This window comes from Macaca fascicularis, chromosome 7, assembly GCF_037993035.2.
Source record: "Macaca fascicularis isolate 582-1 chromosome 7, T2T-MFA8v1.1".
NCBI classification, from domain to species: domain Eukaryota; kingdom Metazoa; phylum Chordata; class Mammalia; order Primates; family Cercopithecidae; genus Macaca; species Macaca fascicularis.
Window position 1 is genome coordinate 5,581,832 of NC_088381.1, and position 14,379 is coordinate 5,596,210.

The 14,379-nt window shown below is 50.6% G+C and overlaps 1 protein-coding gene across 3 annotated transcripts; it reads left to right on the forward strand.

The window, feature by feature from the left end:
• The first annotated feature begins 926 nt into the window (after positions 1 to 926).
• On the forward strand, positions 927 to 13,054 carry LOC102122331 (golgin subfamily A member 8S-like). 3 transcript variants are annotated; one of them, XM_045395183.2, is made up of 19 exons: positions 927 to 1,010; positions 3,035 to 3,154; positions 3,744 to 3,803; positions 3,977 to 4,057; positions 4,909 to 4,947; positions 5,209 to 5,256; positions 5,345 to 5,429; positions 5,525 to 5,631; positions 6,678 to 6,764; positions 6,870 to 6,977; positions 7,163 to 7,250; positions 7,629 to 7,843; positions 8,111 to 8,179; positions 9,531 to 9,606; positions 10,039 to 10,127; positions 10,337 to 10,437; positions 10,520 to 10,617; positions 10,708 to 10,863; positions 10,987 to 13,054. In XM_045395183.2, the coding sequence occupies exons 1-19, from the start codon at positions 927 to 929 to the stop codon at positions 11,166 to 11,168; spliced, it is 1,893 nt and encodes a 630-aa protein (XP_045251118.2). In that variant the 3' UTR covers positions 11,169 to 13,054. The 3 variants fall into 3 exon arrangements, with proteins under 3 accessions (XP_045251118.2, XP_065403721.1, XP_065403722.1); XM_065547649.1 differs by lacking the exons at positions 3,744 to 3,803; positions 9,531 to 9,606; positions 10,039 to 10,127 and adding an exon at positions 10,160 to 10,202 and having other exon boundaries at positions 963 to 1,010; positions 3,035 to 3,152; positions 3,939 to 4,057; positions 8,111 to 8,211; XM_065547650.1 differs by lacking the exons at positions 927 to 1,010; positions 3,035 to 3,154; positions 3,744 to 3,803; ... (3 more) ...; positions 5,345 to 5,429; positions 5,525 to 5,631 and having other exon boundaries at positions 6,702 to 6,764; positions 8,111 to 8,191.
• Positions 13,055 to 14,379: the final 1,325 nt, after the last annotated feature.

A 14,379-nucleotide genomic window follows, 5' to 3' on the forward strand; every position in this document is an offset into this window, starting at 1 on the left:
GACCTTGGCTCACTACAAGCTCTGCCTCCTGGGTTCACGCCATTCTCCTGCCTCATCCTCCCAAGTAGCTGGGACTACAGGCACCCACTACCATGCCCGGCTAATTGTTTGTACTTTTAGTAGAGATGGGTTTTCACCGTGTTAGCCAGGATGGTCTCAATCTCCTGACCTCCTGATCCGCCTGCCTCAGGCTCCCAAAGTGCTGGAATTACAGGCATGAGACACCGCCCCTGGCCCAAAAGCTTTGGTTTTTACAGATATTAAACATGTCTTTTGTTTAAGAAAAAAAAAATCTTAACAATAACATAGAAGAATAAGAGAAACATTTTTCCAAACGAGAGAAACCATTGTGATTATTTTATCTTATTGGAATGTTGAATAATATAGTCTGCTTCATTAACCATCAAGCATGCTATGGATTTTCCATTTTTATATGATCTGTATCTCAGTTAACGTAATACTGGTAATTTTTGTGCTGTATGAAAAATATAGGCCAAAATCATAGACCTTGAATAGAAGCTGGGTCATGAAGATAACTCTGGAGGAACAGATACATACACAAAAACTGAAAAACACACATATAAAGTACACACACATATATTTTTTAAAGTTTTAAAGCTTTTAAAGCAAAAGCCAGCCCCTCCCCTCTCCCAGAGTGGGTGGCCTCTCCCCGTCTTAGACTGGGTGGGGACAGCGGTTGCATGGGCAGATTTCCCTGTGAGCCACAGGTCCCTCTGGCCATGTTGCTGTCTGGCCACACCCCCTTTCCCTTTCATCTTTCTCATTGACCAATGGGCTTGGAGCATTAAGGCCACACCCCTATTCCGCATTCTACTGGGGCCCTTGTTACGCCTCCTCTGGCTCAGTCGCACAGCAACCTGGTTGGTGACTGGAGGTGTTGATCAGTGCTCGCTGGGATTTTGCTGATGTGGCCCCAACCCCGCCTCCCTCCCCACCCTGCCATGGCAGGAGAAATTCGAGAGAGCAAATTGGCAGCAGCCAAGAAAAAGGTAAAAACACACTAGGTCATGGCCCCCCAACCCAGTCACAGATGCCCTCCGACGACAAGACTCCTGCCAGAGTCCATACCACTTCTGAGGCACACCAGACTGGGTCCCCCACCCCAGTGCCTCTGGGCTACCCCCACCAAAGTTTTGTCAGTCAGCCCCACCCTTTCAGCAAGCAGCCCTGTCCCTGCCCTCGGCAGTCACCCCAGGGTGACTTTGGGCAGGTGACTCCTGAGGCTCCCCACTCCATTAATGGGCCCTCATCTCCTGCTGCCCCAAGCTTGACCTCCCTTGGCTCTTTGGGCTCCCGTGTCCAAGAACCTGGGTCCCCCAGCCCCAGGCCCCACCCTTGCCAGTCATCCCTGGGTGACTTTGGGACTACGGGACTTTGGGACGCTGGTGACTCCTGGGGCTCCCTGCTGCAGACTCTGCCCTCCACTCCTGCTACCTCAAGGTCACCCTCCCTGGGCTCTTTGCACTGGCGTCTCTAAGGACCTGGGTCCCAACCCTGTGTTTCCCTCCTCCATTGTGGAGCAGTGACTCGGACACACTACTGATGTGGTCCCTCCCCCCGACCTGGAGGAGTAGAATGTGGTGATGTCACAATCCACCTAGAAACTGTCATTACTGGAAGACCGGCCTTTGATCTTATGACCCAGTCCCCTAAGCATTCTCACCCCATTTCTGGTTCCTCTGGTCATAGCGCAAATTTCCAGCTGCAAGGGGAATGGAGACTATGGGACCTAGGAGGAAGAGGTTCCAGGCTGCCTCACTCCCTTAACATCGACATTGACAGTGGGAAAAGCCTACACTTCCCCCGTGAGCGCAAAACATTGACAGTATCTCTGGGTGGCAATGGGAGAATTGGTTTTGTTTTGGTTTTCTCCCAGCTTTCTACTTTCCAGAGAGATTTTAACAATTTTTTCTGAGTTCTCCACCTCATATTCTATTTCTCCATGGTTCTGGGACCAGACTGCCCTTCAGTCAGTGGTCTCTGAAGTGAGATTTGCTCATCTTCTGAGGAATAGATCTCGGGAAACTGAACTTGACAGCTTGAATCTTCCTCATATTACCTCATCCTGCAGTACTTTGAGTGCCACAGGATAAATATGGGACATCTTTCTGAAGCATCAGGTTCCCTTGATTCTCTTGAGATCAAGAGAAAAGACATTAATGTACTTAGGGATGACAGTCACATAGGTTTCTAAGAGTATACCAGACTTCTCTCTGAAATGAGGTTTGGGTTGTCCTCTTTCTGATAAATTCCCCGATTTAACAGAAAGGCTGCCTTCTGCCATGAGGACACATTGATATAAAAGTTTGAGAGGTGGCCAGGCGCGGGGGCTCAAGCCTGTAATCCTTGCACTTTGGGAGGCCGAGACGGGCGGATCACGAGGTCAGGAGATCGAGACCATCCTGGCTAACACGGTGAAACCCCGTCTCTACTAAGAAATACAAAAAACTAGCCGGGCGAGGTGGCGGGCGCCTGCTGTAGTCCCAGCTACTAGGGAGGCAGGAGAATGGCGTAAACCCGGGAGGCGGAGCTTGCAGTGAGCTGAGATCCGGCCACTGCACTACAGCCTGGGTGACAGAGCGAGACTCCATCTCAAAAAAAAAAAAAAAAAAAAGTTTGAGAGGTACTGGTGCACTTCTTCACACTAACAGATGTGTGAGGATGTATGACTAAACCACATGGCAACCAGTTCCTGCCTACTTAATGTTTAGTTTTCTACCTCTGCCTCTGGTTTTGGTCCCTGGCAGCTGCTGATCCTTGGCAAAACCCCAGAGCTTGGAGTCAGAAGACTGAGTTTTAAAGTTCCAGTATCGCCTTTTTCTTTTCTTCTTCTTTTTTTTTTCCCTATCCATATCAATCCCTCTCAGTCACTAAATGATTGTGACAACACCTTGTACAGTTGTTGGTGTCATTAAATCAGATGGTGTATAGAGTATTTTGTAAAAACTGTAAGGAGGATGTGGCTGTAGGGGCTGATGGTTCCCATGAGTATTACTGCTCTTCTTTCCCACAGTTAAAAGAATACTGGCAGAGAAACAGCCCTGGTGGTCCAGCAGGAGCGAAGAAGAATGGGAAAACAAATGGCAGTGTCCCTGAGACAGCCACTTCTGGTGGTTGTCACTCACCTGGGGATGTGAGTCTTGGCTGACCACGCTCCTGGGGACAAGGGGAACAAGGGGCAGTAGAGGGTAATAGTTAAGATTGTGGATAGACTGTTGGGTGCTGGTTCAGAATTCTGGGTTTGAATCCTGCCTCTCCATCTGTTAGGGATATGATTTAGGGCAAGTTGCTTGAGCTCTTTGGGCCTCTCTTTGCACATCTGTATAATAGAGGTGGTATTATTGTTTGACTTCCATTTGTGAAGTTTAAATGAGATTTGTTACTGTTGTTTTTATGCTAATCCCTAGTACATGGCCTGCGGTAAACACCCAGGACACCCAGGATATGGTCATTGCTGTTCGATTTTCCTCATCCCCAGTCTCAAGGGGAAGCCAGGACAATGAGAACAGCCACTTGTCATCAGGATTCACTGAAAGGGCCCCAGGGTGGGATGGTGGGGAGATAAAAAGCATGAGAGAAGTTGGCACAAAGGAGTTATGGGACAAAGGGTCCAAGATAGGCAGAAAAGAAAATGTTGCCAGTTGATGGGGAAGAAAGGAAGTCAGAGGGCTCTGACACTGAGGGGGACAGAACATCTCCATGTGCACTCTCATCTCTTGTAGTCAGCAACGGGTATCCTCGGAGACAGCCCTATATCATTTGCTCCCCTGAAGGAACTGGAGGTAAGAGGCTCTGGGCAGAGGTGCAGTGACCCTGCAGGCCAATCCTCCAACCTCCTCCCACAGCGGGGACTGGGTGCCCCTCTGCCAGCTGAGATAGCCCACACACACCCCAGCCCTAATGATTGTTCTCTCTACCTCTCCATGACTCCTCCTCCTCTCTGCATGTGTCTCAGAGCCCGTGCCAAGAACTACCAGCAGCTCTGGACTCGAGGTCCATCAAAATCAGTCAACTGAAGAACACCATCAAATCCTTGGTAAGAGTCCTGTGGGGTCTCCTGATTCCACACTGCCAATCCTGGGCTCCAGTTTCCCCTTGGGGCCCTGAAGAAAGGGGCTGGCGGACCTGGTGCCAAGGACAAATAGGGAGCTGGGGTGCTCAGGTCTCACCTGGAGGGATCCCAGAGCACGCAGCATGGCTGTTCTTTTGCTGCCCTCTTTGCCGACTGTCTCCTCTCCACACACCCCTGCTCGAGTCCTTGCTACACACGCCCTGGGGTTGTGGCCTCTCGGGGGAGTGAGAGCCTGACTGGTTGTCAGGGGCCCCGTATTTCTGCTGTGGCTCAGTCCCTAATTTGCTCTTTGATTCTGGACAAGCCGCCTCTCCTTTCTGGACTCGTGTTTCCAGAGGAGGTAGTGAGTATCAAAGGTGTCTGTTAGCTCTGAGAGTCCGAGATTTAAAGGCCACCTAGAATGGGAACCTCAGGGCCAAGGGCTCCTGACTGTCCTTTTCCATCCTGTATCTGCTGTGAAGAACCGTACCTGGCCCGTTCGTGCTCAGTAAATGTTTATGGAATGAACGCACTTTTCTAAATCACAAGCAGGCGGAAGGGGGGCCTTTCTCAAACTCCATCTCTAGAGGTTTATGTTCCTGTCCTCTCAAGAGATTCCAGATTCAGACTTTGAGATCTGTGGCTGTGGGTGAAAACCAACAAAGACCGGAATCCTCTGTCCTTGGGAGCTTGAGGAGGGTTTACCAGTTCGTGTTCCCATTGGGTCTGAGAACTTTGCCTTTAAAATCCATTCCTGGCCCCTGCCTACCGCTTCCTGGCCTGGGGAATAGAGTTTGGAGCCACCTTCCATCACCTTAATTTGACTCTCCCCACAGAAACAACAGAAGAAACAAGTGGAACATCAGCTGGAAGAAGTAACGTGATTTGTGTGCTCGCGACATGACTGCTGGGTTTGGGGGGCACTCAGATGTAGAGGCCCCAGTGTCGTCTCACCCACTCCCAGCCTGGGGAAGAAGGCTCACCCCTCAGATTCCACCCCATCCCCACAGGGTCCCTGATAACCTGGTCCCATGGGTGGGCCTGTCCTGGGGCATCGGTGGCTTTCTGGGGGCATGTCTCTTGCTGTGCCATCTCTGCCTCCCCCTGGTAAGAGCTCTGTCTTCCTCTTCCTATAGGAAAAGAAGGCAAACAGTGAGAAACAGAAAGCCGAAAGGGAGCTACAGGTGAGTGGAGGGTGTGAAGTTTTCTCCTGTCCTCCGGGGAATGTTTCTTTCCTTCTCTTCCAGCACTTGCTTGGCTTTTCTCCCAAAGGTTCAAATCCAGACATTGAACGTACAGAAAGGGAAACTAAGTACGGACCTGTTTCATGCGAAACGTTCGCTCAGATACTTTGAAGGTGGGAATCTGGGCGCCCTGTCATCCTTCAGCCTGGCACTTTGACAGGTCTTTAGGGGGAGTCCTTTGGGCCCCATCTCAACTCTCTCATTACAGAGGAGTCCAAGGATCTGGCCGACCGCCTGCAATGTTCATCGCAGCGTAAAGGAGAGTTAGAGCAGGTTCTCTCTGCTGTCACCGCCACACAGAAGAAGGCGAACTCGGTGAGTCCAACCACCTGCCCCGTCCCCTGGGAGCCCGGCTTCGCAGATGGAGGAGTGAGCCCCTAGGTCCCTTCTGCAGGATGGAGTGGCCTGCCCAGGAGGCAGCATGGCCATTTCTTGCTGTTTTTGTGTCTGGTTGTTAGAGGCAGCCTGGGGCTGAGTCAGCTGCTGTGGGTGAGTTGAGGGGCGCGGTGGGGGGTGAACACTGGATGCAGAGCTTGGAGGCCAAGTGCCTGCTCTGCCCTTACCTGGCTGGGGTCTTGGCCAAGTCCTAGGTGGGGTATTGGGTACTTGTTCTGTGAAGTAACAATACAGAAGAGTACCTTTAGTATGATACCATTTCTGTAGAGAGGAAATGTGTGTGTGTGTGTGTGTGTGTGTGTGTGCACATATTATGATAGTATACATAAAACATGTCTGCAACAGTTCAAAAAAACTCAGGAGAGAGCAACAAGGTGGCTGGGAGATACTTCCCTTCTGTACCTTCTGAGTTTTGGACTATGCAAAGGTATCATCGTTTCAAAAACTGAACAAAAGATTATTTTTCCCGTTCCTATCTGTGCTTTCAACCCCAGCAAGAAAATGGGCTGAGAGAATCAGATAGACCTGGGTGTTCAAATCCCAGCTCTGCCTAAGTGGTGTTAGGCAAGCATTTAACCTCAAATACTCCATGGTTTTTCATCTACGCAATAGAGGGAATCATAGTAACTGTCTCCTGTGGTGGTTGTGAGGATTAAATGGGATTGCTAGCGTGGTGCCTGGTGAAGCACTCCATAAAGGTTCAGACAGTGGTAGTAATAACAGTAATAACAATAGCAATATTATCTGATCTCTCTGGGCCTCTGTTAGCCAGCTGTAAATTCGATCTCTTTCCCTGTCCCTTCCAACTTTACTGAGTTCTTTTAAAAACCAGACCATGGGCTTGGAAATGCCTCGATCTTTACTGACTGAGTTGTATACTGAGTCTAGCCCTAGCTCTTTTAAGGGGCACTGTGTGGAATGGCCCAGGCTCCCCAGATTGAAACTTCTCACTCTTCACCATCCAGTCCTCGAGCCACAGGAAAGCACGTATGGAGTGGAAGTTAGAGTGGTCCACACGGGAGCAGGCACTTCTGAAAGCACAGCTGACCCAGGTGAGGTTTTGCAGAGGGAGGGAGGGAAGCAAGATGACCCCAGGTGGCCAGGAGCAGGTGAGGACCAGTGACAGCCCTTCCTAACTTCTGTGCCCATTCTTGCAGTTGAAGGAGTCACTAAAAGAAGCCCATCTAGAGAGAGATGAATATGTTCAACATCTAAAAGGAGAGAGGGCCCGGTGGCAGCAGAGGATGAAGAAAATGTCACAGGAGGTGAGGTCTGATCCTTCAGCCCCCTGACCTTAGACAGGTCACTGGATCTTTCTGGGCATCTGTAAAATGGGAATATACAGCCAGAGGTGGTCATGGGTCTGGGCTTTGTGGAGGTGGGGACAGAGAGGGAGATGGCAGCCACCAGCCCCTCTCTCCAGGGCCCTTTCCCCCTGTGCTTTGGGCAGGTTTACACCTTGAAGAAGGAGAAGAAGGATGACATGCGTCGGGTGGAGAAGCTGAAGAGGAGCTTGTCCAAACTCAAGAACCGGATGGGTAAGATGGGGCTGGTGTGACCTGGGAGCAGGCCTGGCATCAGAGGGCTGTGGGGGGCTTAGAATGCCCCAGGGAGGTGGGTGGATGGAAGGGCTTTGAGGCAGAGGGAAAGAGGTCTGTGCCAGGAGACGGCAAGTCTTGTCATCTGTGTGAGCCTCAGTGTCCCCATCAGCACAGAGGGCCCATTGTCAGCCACCCACAGTGCTCTCCATCTGAAAGTGGTTGGAAGATTGGCTGCCATCCGGGTGCGAGGAATCATTAGCAGTGAGGCCAAGTTTGGGGAGCCTGAGAGGAGCTGTGCACCAAGAGGAGGGTTTTTGTTGTTGTTTTTTGGTTTTGGAGAATCCAGAGGCCCTTATTGTCTACTTCCTTTCTCAGCTAAACCCCTGTCCCTGGACCCCCCAGCAGTGCCCCACGAGGAGGAGCTGCAGCACCTGAGGAAGGAACTAGAGAGGGTGTCAGCAGAGCTCCAGGCCCACGTGGAAAACCATCAACACGTAAGTCTCCTGAACCAGACACTAAAGGAGAGGCTTCGGGAGCAGGAGGAGAGGCTTCAGCAGCTGGCCGAGCCACAGAGCGGCATCGAGGAGCTGGTGCATTGCCCCACCTGCAGAGCCTGCCCTCCTCCCTAGCCCTCCAGGCCTTTGTTTCCCCACCTGTGAAATGGGGCAACGTAGCCCTCATGTGAAAGGTTACTTCTAAAGGCACCTGTGAGCCAGAGCCCTGCTCTGGTGGCTGTGGGACAGAGGGGATGATTTTTCTAACCTGCCTCCACCCTTCCCCGTGCCGTGGGAGGCAGACACCAAGTTCTGGGGTCTCCAGTTTCAGTGGGTGGCTGCTGATTGCTTCTCTCTGTCCAGAACAACGAGAACAAGAGCGCACTGCATTTGGAGCAGCAAATAGAGGAGCTACAGGGGAAGCTGGGTGAGGTAAAGGAGATGGTAACCTCCACCCCATCCAAGAAGGCCTGGGAGGCGGGCACCAGCCTCTGGGGATGGGAGGTGCCAGGCCAGAAGCAGCTCCAGCCTGGGGGAGGTGACTCCACCACCCTCCAGGGCAGTCCTGAGACTGTTTCTTGCTTCCTGCCCTCTGACTTTTAGAGGTGGGTAGCCTTGGGCTCCTCCCAGGTCTGGACATCATCATCCCAGCTAGAGGCATAGAGCCCCCCAATCATAGGGGAAGAGGCAGTGGGATAAGAGGCTCCTTATGCCAGGCACGGTGTCTCACGCCTATAATCCCAGCACTTTGGGAGGCTGAGGCAGGAGAATTACTTGAGGTCGGAGTTCAAGATCAGCCTGGCCAACATTGTAAAACCTCATCTCTACTAAAATTACAAAAAAAAAAAAAAAAAAAAGTAGCCTGGCATGGTGGCTCATGCCTGTAATCCCACCTACTCAGGAGGCTGAGGCCCGAGAATCACTTGAGCTCAGGAGGTGGAGGTTGCAGTGAGCTGAGATTGCACCACTGCACTCCAGCCTGGGCCACAGAGTGACACTCTGTCTCAAAACAAAACAAAAAGGCTCCTTAGATTAAAACTGGATTCCAGCCTCAGTTCCACTGGTCACCATTCGAGTACTTTGCATCTCTAAGTCTCTGTTTCTTTAACTTCAAAAGGAAGTTAGCATTTTCCTTACAGAGGGGCTGAGGATTAAATGAGATAATACATGGAAAGCACTAGGCCTCTTAACACGCTTAGCAGATGGCGGCTGGCTCCCACTGCTTTTCCACCAGTCTGTGGCCTACAGTTTAAATGGTGAAGGAGGGTATGAGATTTGAGGCTGAGGAAGGAGGCATGGTGTTCTAGGAAAGGGAGGCAGTCACTTAGGCCTGGAGCAAGGGGCCAGGGGCCTGGGAAGACGACAGAGCCCCACAGTGCCCTCACTACCTTATTGATGAGTCCAGAATCTGGAAGCCAGCCACCACGTGCCGTCACACCCAGGGTCTTCCTGCAGGTGGAGCTGAAGAGCCAAAAGGCTCAGAGTCTGCAGCAGCAGCCAGACCATTACCTGGGTCACCTGCAGCAGTCCGTGGCCACCTATCAGCAGCAGGTGGCCGCCTATCAGCAGCTGACCTCTGAGAAGGAGGTGCTGCACAGGCAGTTACTGCAGCAGACCCAGCTAATGAACCAGCTGCAGCAGCAGGAAGCTTGGGGCAAAGCGGTGGCCGAGATGGCCCGCCAAAAGTTGTAGGAGACCCAGGGGAGGGACCTGCTGAGGACGGGGCCATGAGGGGGACAACCTGGCAAACTCCATGCCTTCTTACTCTTTCCTGGCCCCTTAGGACCACCTGGAGGCTGCCAGGCAGCAGAAGCAGCAGCTGCAGGACCAACTGAGCCTCATTGCTCTCCCTGGGGAAGGTACGGGAGACCACTCAGAGGAAGAGGACAGAGCCCCAGGAGGAAGGGGGGACTGTTAGCAGCATAGGATTGAGGAGTTGGAAGAGATCTTTAGAACAGCTGGTCATTATGCTGACCGGGTGCCTGCACTAAGTTCGGCATCAATATGGTGACCTCCTGGGAGCGGTGGGGCCACCAAGTTGCCTAAGGATGGCTGAACTGGCCCAGGTCAGAAACGGAGCAGGTCAGAACTCCCAAACCGACCGGTAGTGGGACTGTGCCTGGGCGGTGTAGCAAGATCTTGGGTCTTAAAAATAAAAATAAAGAACAGCAGCTCATTCCTCTCTGGGGAGGGGCTGGCTCAGGGTTACCCAGTGAGGGTGGAGGCAGAGTTGGGCCCACAGTACCTCCATTGTTGGGTTGTCTGAGGAGCCCTCTGGCCACTCCCCACAGGAGATGGAGGACATCTGGACAGTGAGGAGGAGGAGGGACCTCGGCCCATGCCGAGCGTCCCAGAGGACCAGGAGAGCTGGGAGGCCATGGTGAGCCTGACTCCCCCCGCACCCATTTTACCACCTTCCTCTGTGGTCCCAGCCCCAGGGACTGGGGGCGAGTCTGTGATCGGGGAGCCCCAGCGGGGCCTGCGGGAAGTCATGGAGAAGCTGGAGGTGAGTGAGTGCTGGCATGGGCCAAGAAGGGCAGGGGTGGGGCAGGTCACTGCCGAGATGTGACCCCATTATTTTGGCTCCAGAGCGGCCTTATGGACCTCCTGGAGGAGCAGACAGACCTGAGGGAGCGTGTGGAGAAACTAGAAGTTCAGTTCATCCAGTACTGGAGGGAGAGATGCCATCAGTGAGTGGGAGGTCAGGGCACGGCAGGGGGAGCTGCAGGGCCCTCAGAGGGGCCCCAGCGTCTGAGTCCTGTCCTCCTGCAGGAAAATTCGTCACCTTATAAATGAGCCAGGAGGCAGTGTCAAAGATGCAGCACGGGGAGGACATCATCAGGCTGGCCCAGGACAGGGAGGAGATGAAGGTAGCGTGTGCAACATCTCTGCGGGGGTGGGGTGGGGTGGGCGTGAAGGGCGCCGGCAGCGGTGTGACGGCTGAGCACCCCTCCCTCCAGGTGAAGCTGCTGGCCCTGCAGGAGATGGTGTTGCGGCTGATGCTGACCAGAACAACGAGCACAGCAAACTCCTGACCTCTTCCCAGAACCCTGTTGAGGAGCCCGGTCCAGGAGTCCCAGCCCCCCAGGAGACTGGGGATGCCCACAAGCATGGTGGTGAGTAGAGCCCTCAGGCGGGGCGGGCAGGCAGGAGCGGGGTGGGGGGGGACGGGCGGGGCTTGCACTGTGCTCAGATCCCCCATTCACTGTCTCCAAATTCCCAACTCCCTCTCTCCAAAGATCTTTGTGACATGAGCCTCACCGACAGCCAGGAGCCAGCTCACGAGGCCACGGAGGGGTCTCCCCACAACAACCCTGCTGCACAGACCATCACGCAGGAGCACCAGGAGCACCCAGGCTTGGGCAGCAGCCGCTCTGTGCCGTTCTGTTGCTGGGCTTGGCTGCCGAGAAGGAGGAGATAAACATCACCGTCATCAAAGAGCTGCTCAAGACCTTTTTAAAAAAGAAAGTTACGGGGTTAATCTCCTACACAATTCATTTCCTTCATTTGAATGATTATTTGTGTTTCTAATTTATAGTTTATTTGTAAAAAGTTAAAAGAGTGGGTCTCTGTGCCTTTCACTGAGGTTCACTCTGGCATCCTTTAGCATTTTTCTGTTTTAATTTCATAATTGTAGGTCATTAGCATGTATATTGAGTTTGCCGTTACGTGGTGGGAGTTCAAACACACAAAGACCCACTGTTTGCACAAAACTATTCTCGCTGGTTTGGAATAGGCTGCCTTGCTTTTTCAATGTTATTGCAGCATCTATGTTCATTACAGAATTCAGAGAAAATTTGCTTATGTTCTGCTATTGTTTGATGTAATCTTAATCACAGTGAGCTCTTCATTAGCTCAATATGTGGTTTACCTCCAAGTGTCACTGTTGATTACTTTGTAATATGCCACCGTGAGTGTCTGGACGGAGGGAGGAGGGAAACAAAGAACAAAAGGGACTAAGATGGCGTATTTCCTGGTTCTTCATCACCAACTTTCCTGCGCCTGGGAAAGACACAGGTCAACTGCGCAGGTGCAACCTGATGTCCGACCAAGGAAACCGAAACCTACCTGGCCACACCTACCACAGGGCCCGACCCGCCCATGTCCGGCCTACTGCCCGCCCACTCCCAGGCCCAAGACATAAAGCCGCTCCAGGCAGACAGGCAGCGCGAATTTCCTCCTCGCCTTCTCATATGCGGACTCAGGAACTTCGCCCCAGAAAGCCAGAGCGACTTCCTTGGCCTCCACTGCTGGAGACCGGTGAACTTCGCCCTTTCTTCTTTCATGTTGGCTAGCTAATAAAGTTTCTTTTTACTTTGCCTACTTGCCTTTTCTGTGGCGCCTGCTGTGGTGGTCGCAAAAAACAAATCAGTGAGTACTGACATTAGAGTTGTTTAAAGTCTGAGAACTGGAAACAGCCTTTCCCCCATTTTCTGTGTACTGGTGATGGGAGTAATAACGTTTTGGGGAAGCTTTTTAAATCTCACAGAAGAGGACAGTGGCCTGCTCCGGCAGGAATGTGTGGGATACAGTGTGTTTCATTTGTTCCGGCGCCAAGAACGAGCGCTGTACTATGGTAGTTCCCTTAGGATTCGTGTGTGCTCTGGGCTCATGAAGATACTGCATCAGGAGCTGCAGCAGTTGTACTCTTCTGATGACCTAAAAAGGGATTATTTCTGAGGAATGAAAGGCTCCCATGATTGACTGTGGATGTGGAAAACCTTTCCTGGCTTAGAGAATTTGTATCTGTAATACATTTGAAAATCAGAGTTCATGTTACCTGTTTTAATCACATGACTACATGTCCCAGTACACAAAAGGGTGCTGGCTGGCATTCTTCTTAATGTATGTAGTAAAGATCATAAGAAATCCTTTACGAGTTTAAATGTCCCTGGAACAGGCATACAGGCTCTAGTCAAGAATGAATTAAAGGAAAGCTGTGTGACACCTGGCATTCCTCTGTTCACAGAGCTTCTTTGAGGCTTGAAGATTGATTTTACCATCTAGACCTCTCTGGCTAATACCTATTCTTCAAACACCTTGGTTACTCTGACATAAGAATTTACTTCTTTTCCTTGAATGGAAAACACTTTAAAAATTAATAACAAACATTATTATAAACTAATATATGTGAGAGTACTTAGTTGAAACAAAAAGGAGTTTTAGTAGACAGTATTATACTAGCTTTGAAAATCAAGGAGAAGTTTATGCAACTTAAAATGTTTACAAACTGCAGTGCAATCTACTGTTTGTGAATGTCAGTGTATTATCAGGAAACGTGTCTGTACAATCACAGGTATATTTCCTCACAAACTTCTTTACGAAGAGTGAAATATGTTTTTGTACCTCTCGGTTTCAATTAGGGACATATTTTGTGCAATATTTATGTGATTGTTCCTATGCATGAGGAATGAATGAATTTCAGTCACATATTCCCTAAATCATAGCTTGATGATGCTTGGGAAAGAATCAACAGTTAAAACTTCATGAGGTTCTAATGTCTGTGTTCAAAACACATCACAGTGTTAGGATGTGGGGAGATATGTACGTGTGCTCCCTGGGGTGGGGATTTCTAGTTACTAGACCATCTCCATTTTTAGCATTTGGCATCCTCATGACACTTTTATAAATATGATATTCTAACAGGAGAGCAACAATAGGATTTTACCGATGGAATAACAGATTTGCCTGCATTCACTGAAAGAGCGCAAATATTGGGTCCTTGTGACTTCAACTGACTCTTCCGAATTGTATGAATGTATCAATACATTAGATAAACCCAGGTGCAGAATGATAAAGAAAAAATGTTAGACCCAATAATGTGGCTAATTAATAGGGTCTGGTTTCTGGCCCATGGGGTTAAAATGGACTCATAGTCCTGTTCCTGCCTTTTATTCTCTGAACTTGCCGCTTTTGCATTCTCTGAGTTCAGTTTAAAGACAGTTGCTAGCATCTGTGACCAATCTGACAATACTGTGTTCCTCAGCTGCCTATGGATTAATCACACACTGGCATATTTAAGCTGAATGTCAGTCTGGAAAATAAATTTACTAGATTAACTGAAATTCCACTCTTTGTGTAGGTATTTGTCATATATTTAAGAAAAAGCTAAAAAGAATGGAAATTGTATGACAGTAACTTAAGTCTTCAAAGTGCACGCAGTCTTTTGCGATACCTCATTCAGCCAAGTATTTGTGCTCTTCCTCATTCAGTATAGGGCAGCTTTCTTTTTTTTGAGACGGAGTCTCGCTCTGTCGCCCAGGCTGGAGGGCAGTGGCCGGATCTCAGCTCACTGCAAGCTCCGCCTCCCGGGTTCACACCATTCTCCTGCCTCAGCCTCCCAAGTAGCTGGGACTACAGGCGCCCGCCACCTTGCCCGGCTAGTTTTTTGTATTTTTTAGTAGAGGCGGGGTTTCACCATGTTAGCCAGGATGGTCTCGATCTCCTGACCTAGTGATCCACCCGTCTCGGCCTCCCAAAGTGCTGGGATTACAGGCTTGAGCCACCGCGCCCGGCCTAGGGCAGCTTTCAATTTGCTTAGAGGGCAACATTGGAAGGTTAGAGTTCATCAGAAACATAGAATTTTAAAATGTGAGTTCAACTGAATAAATCTGAATTTCTGTAGGAAGAAT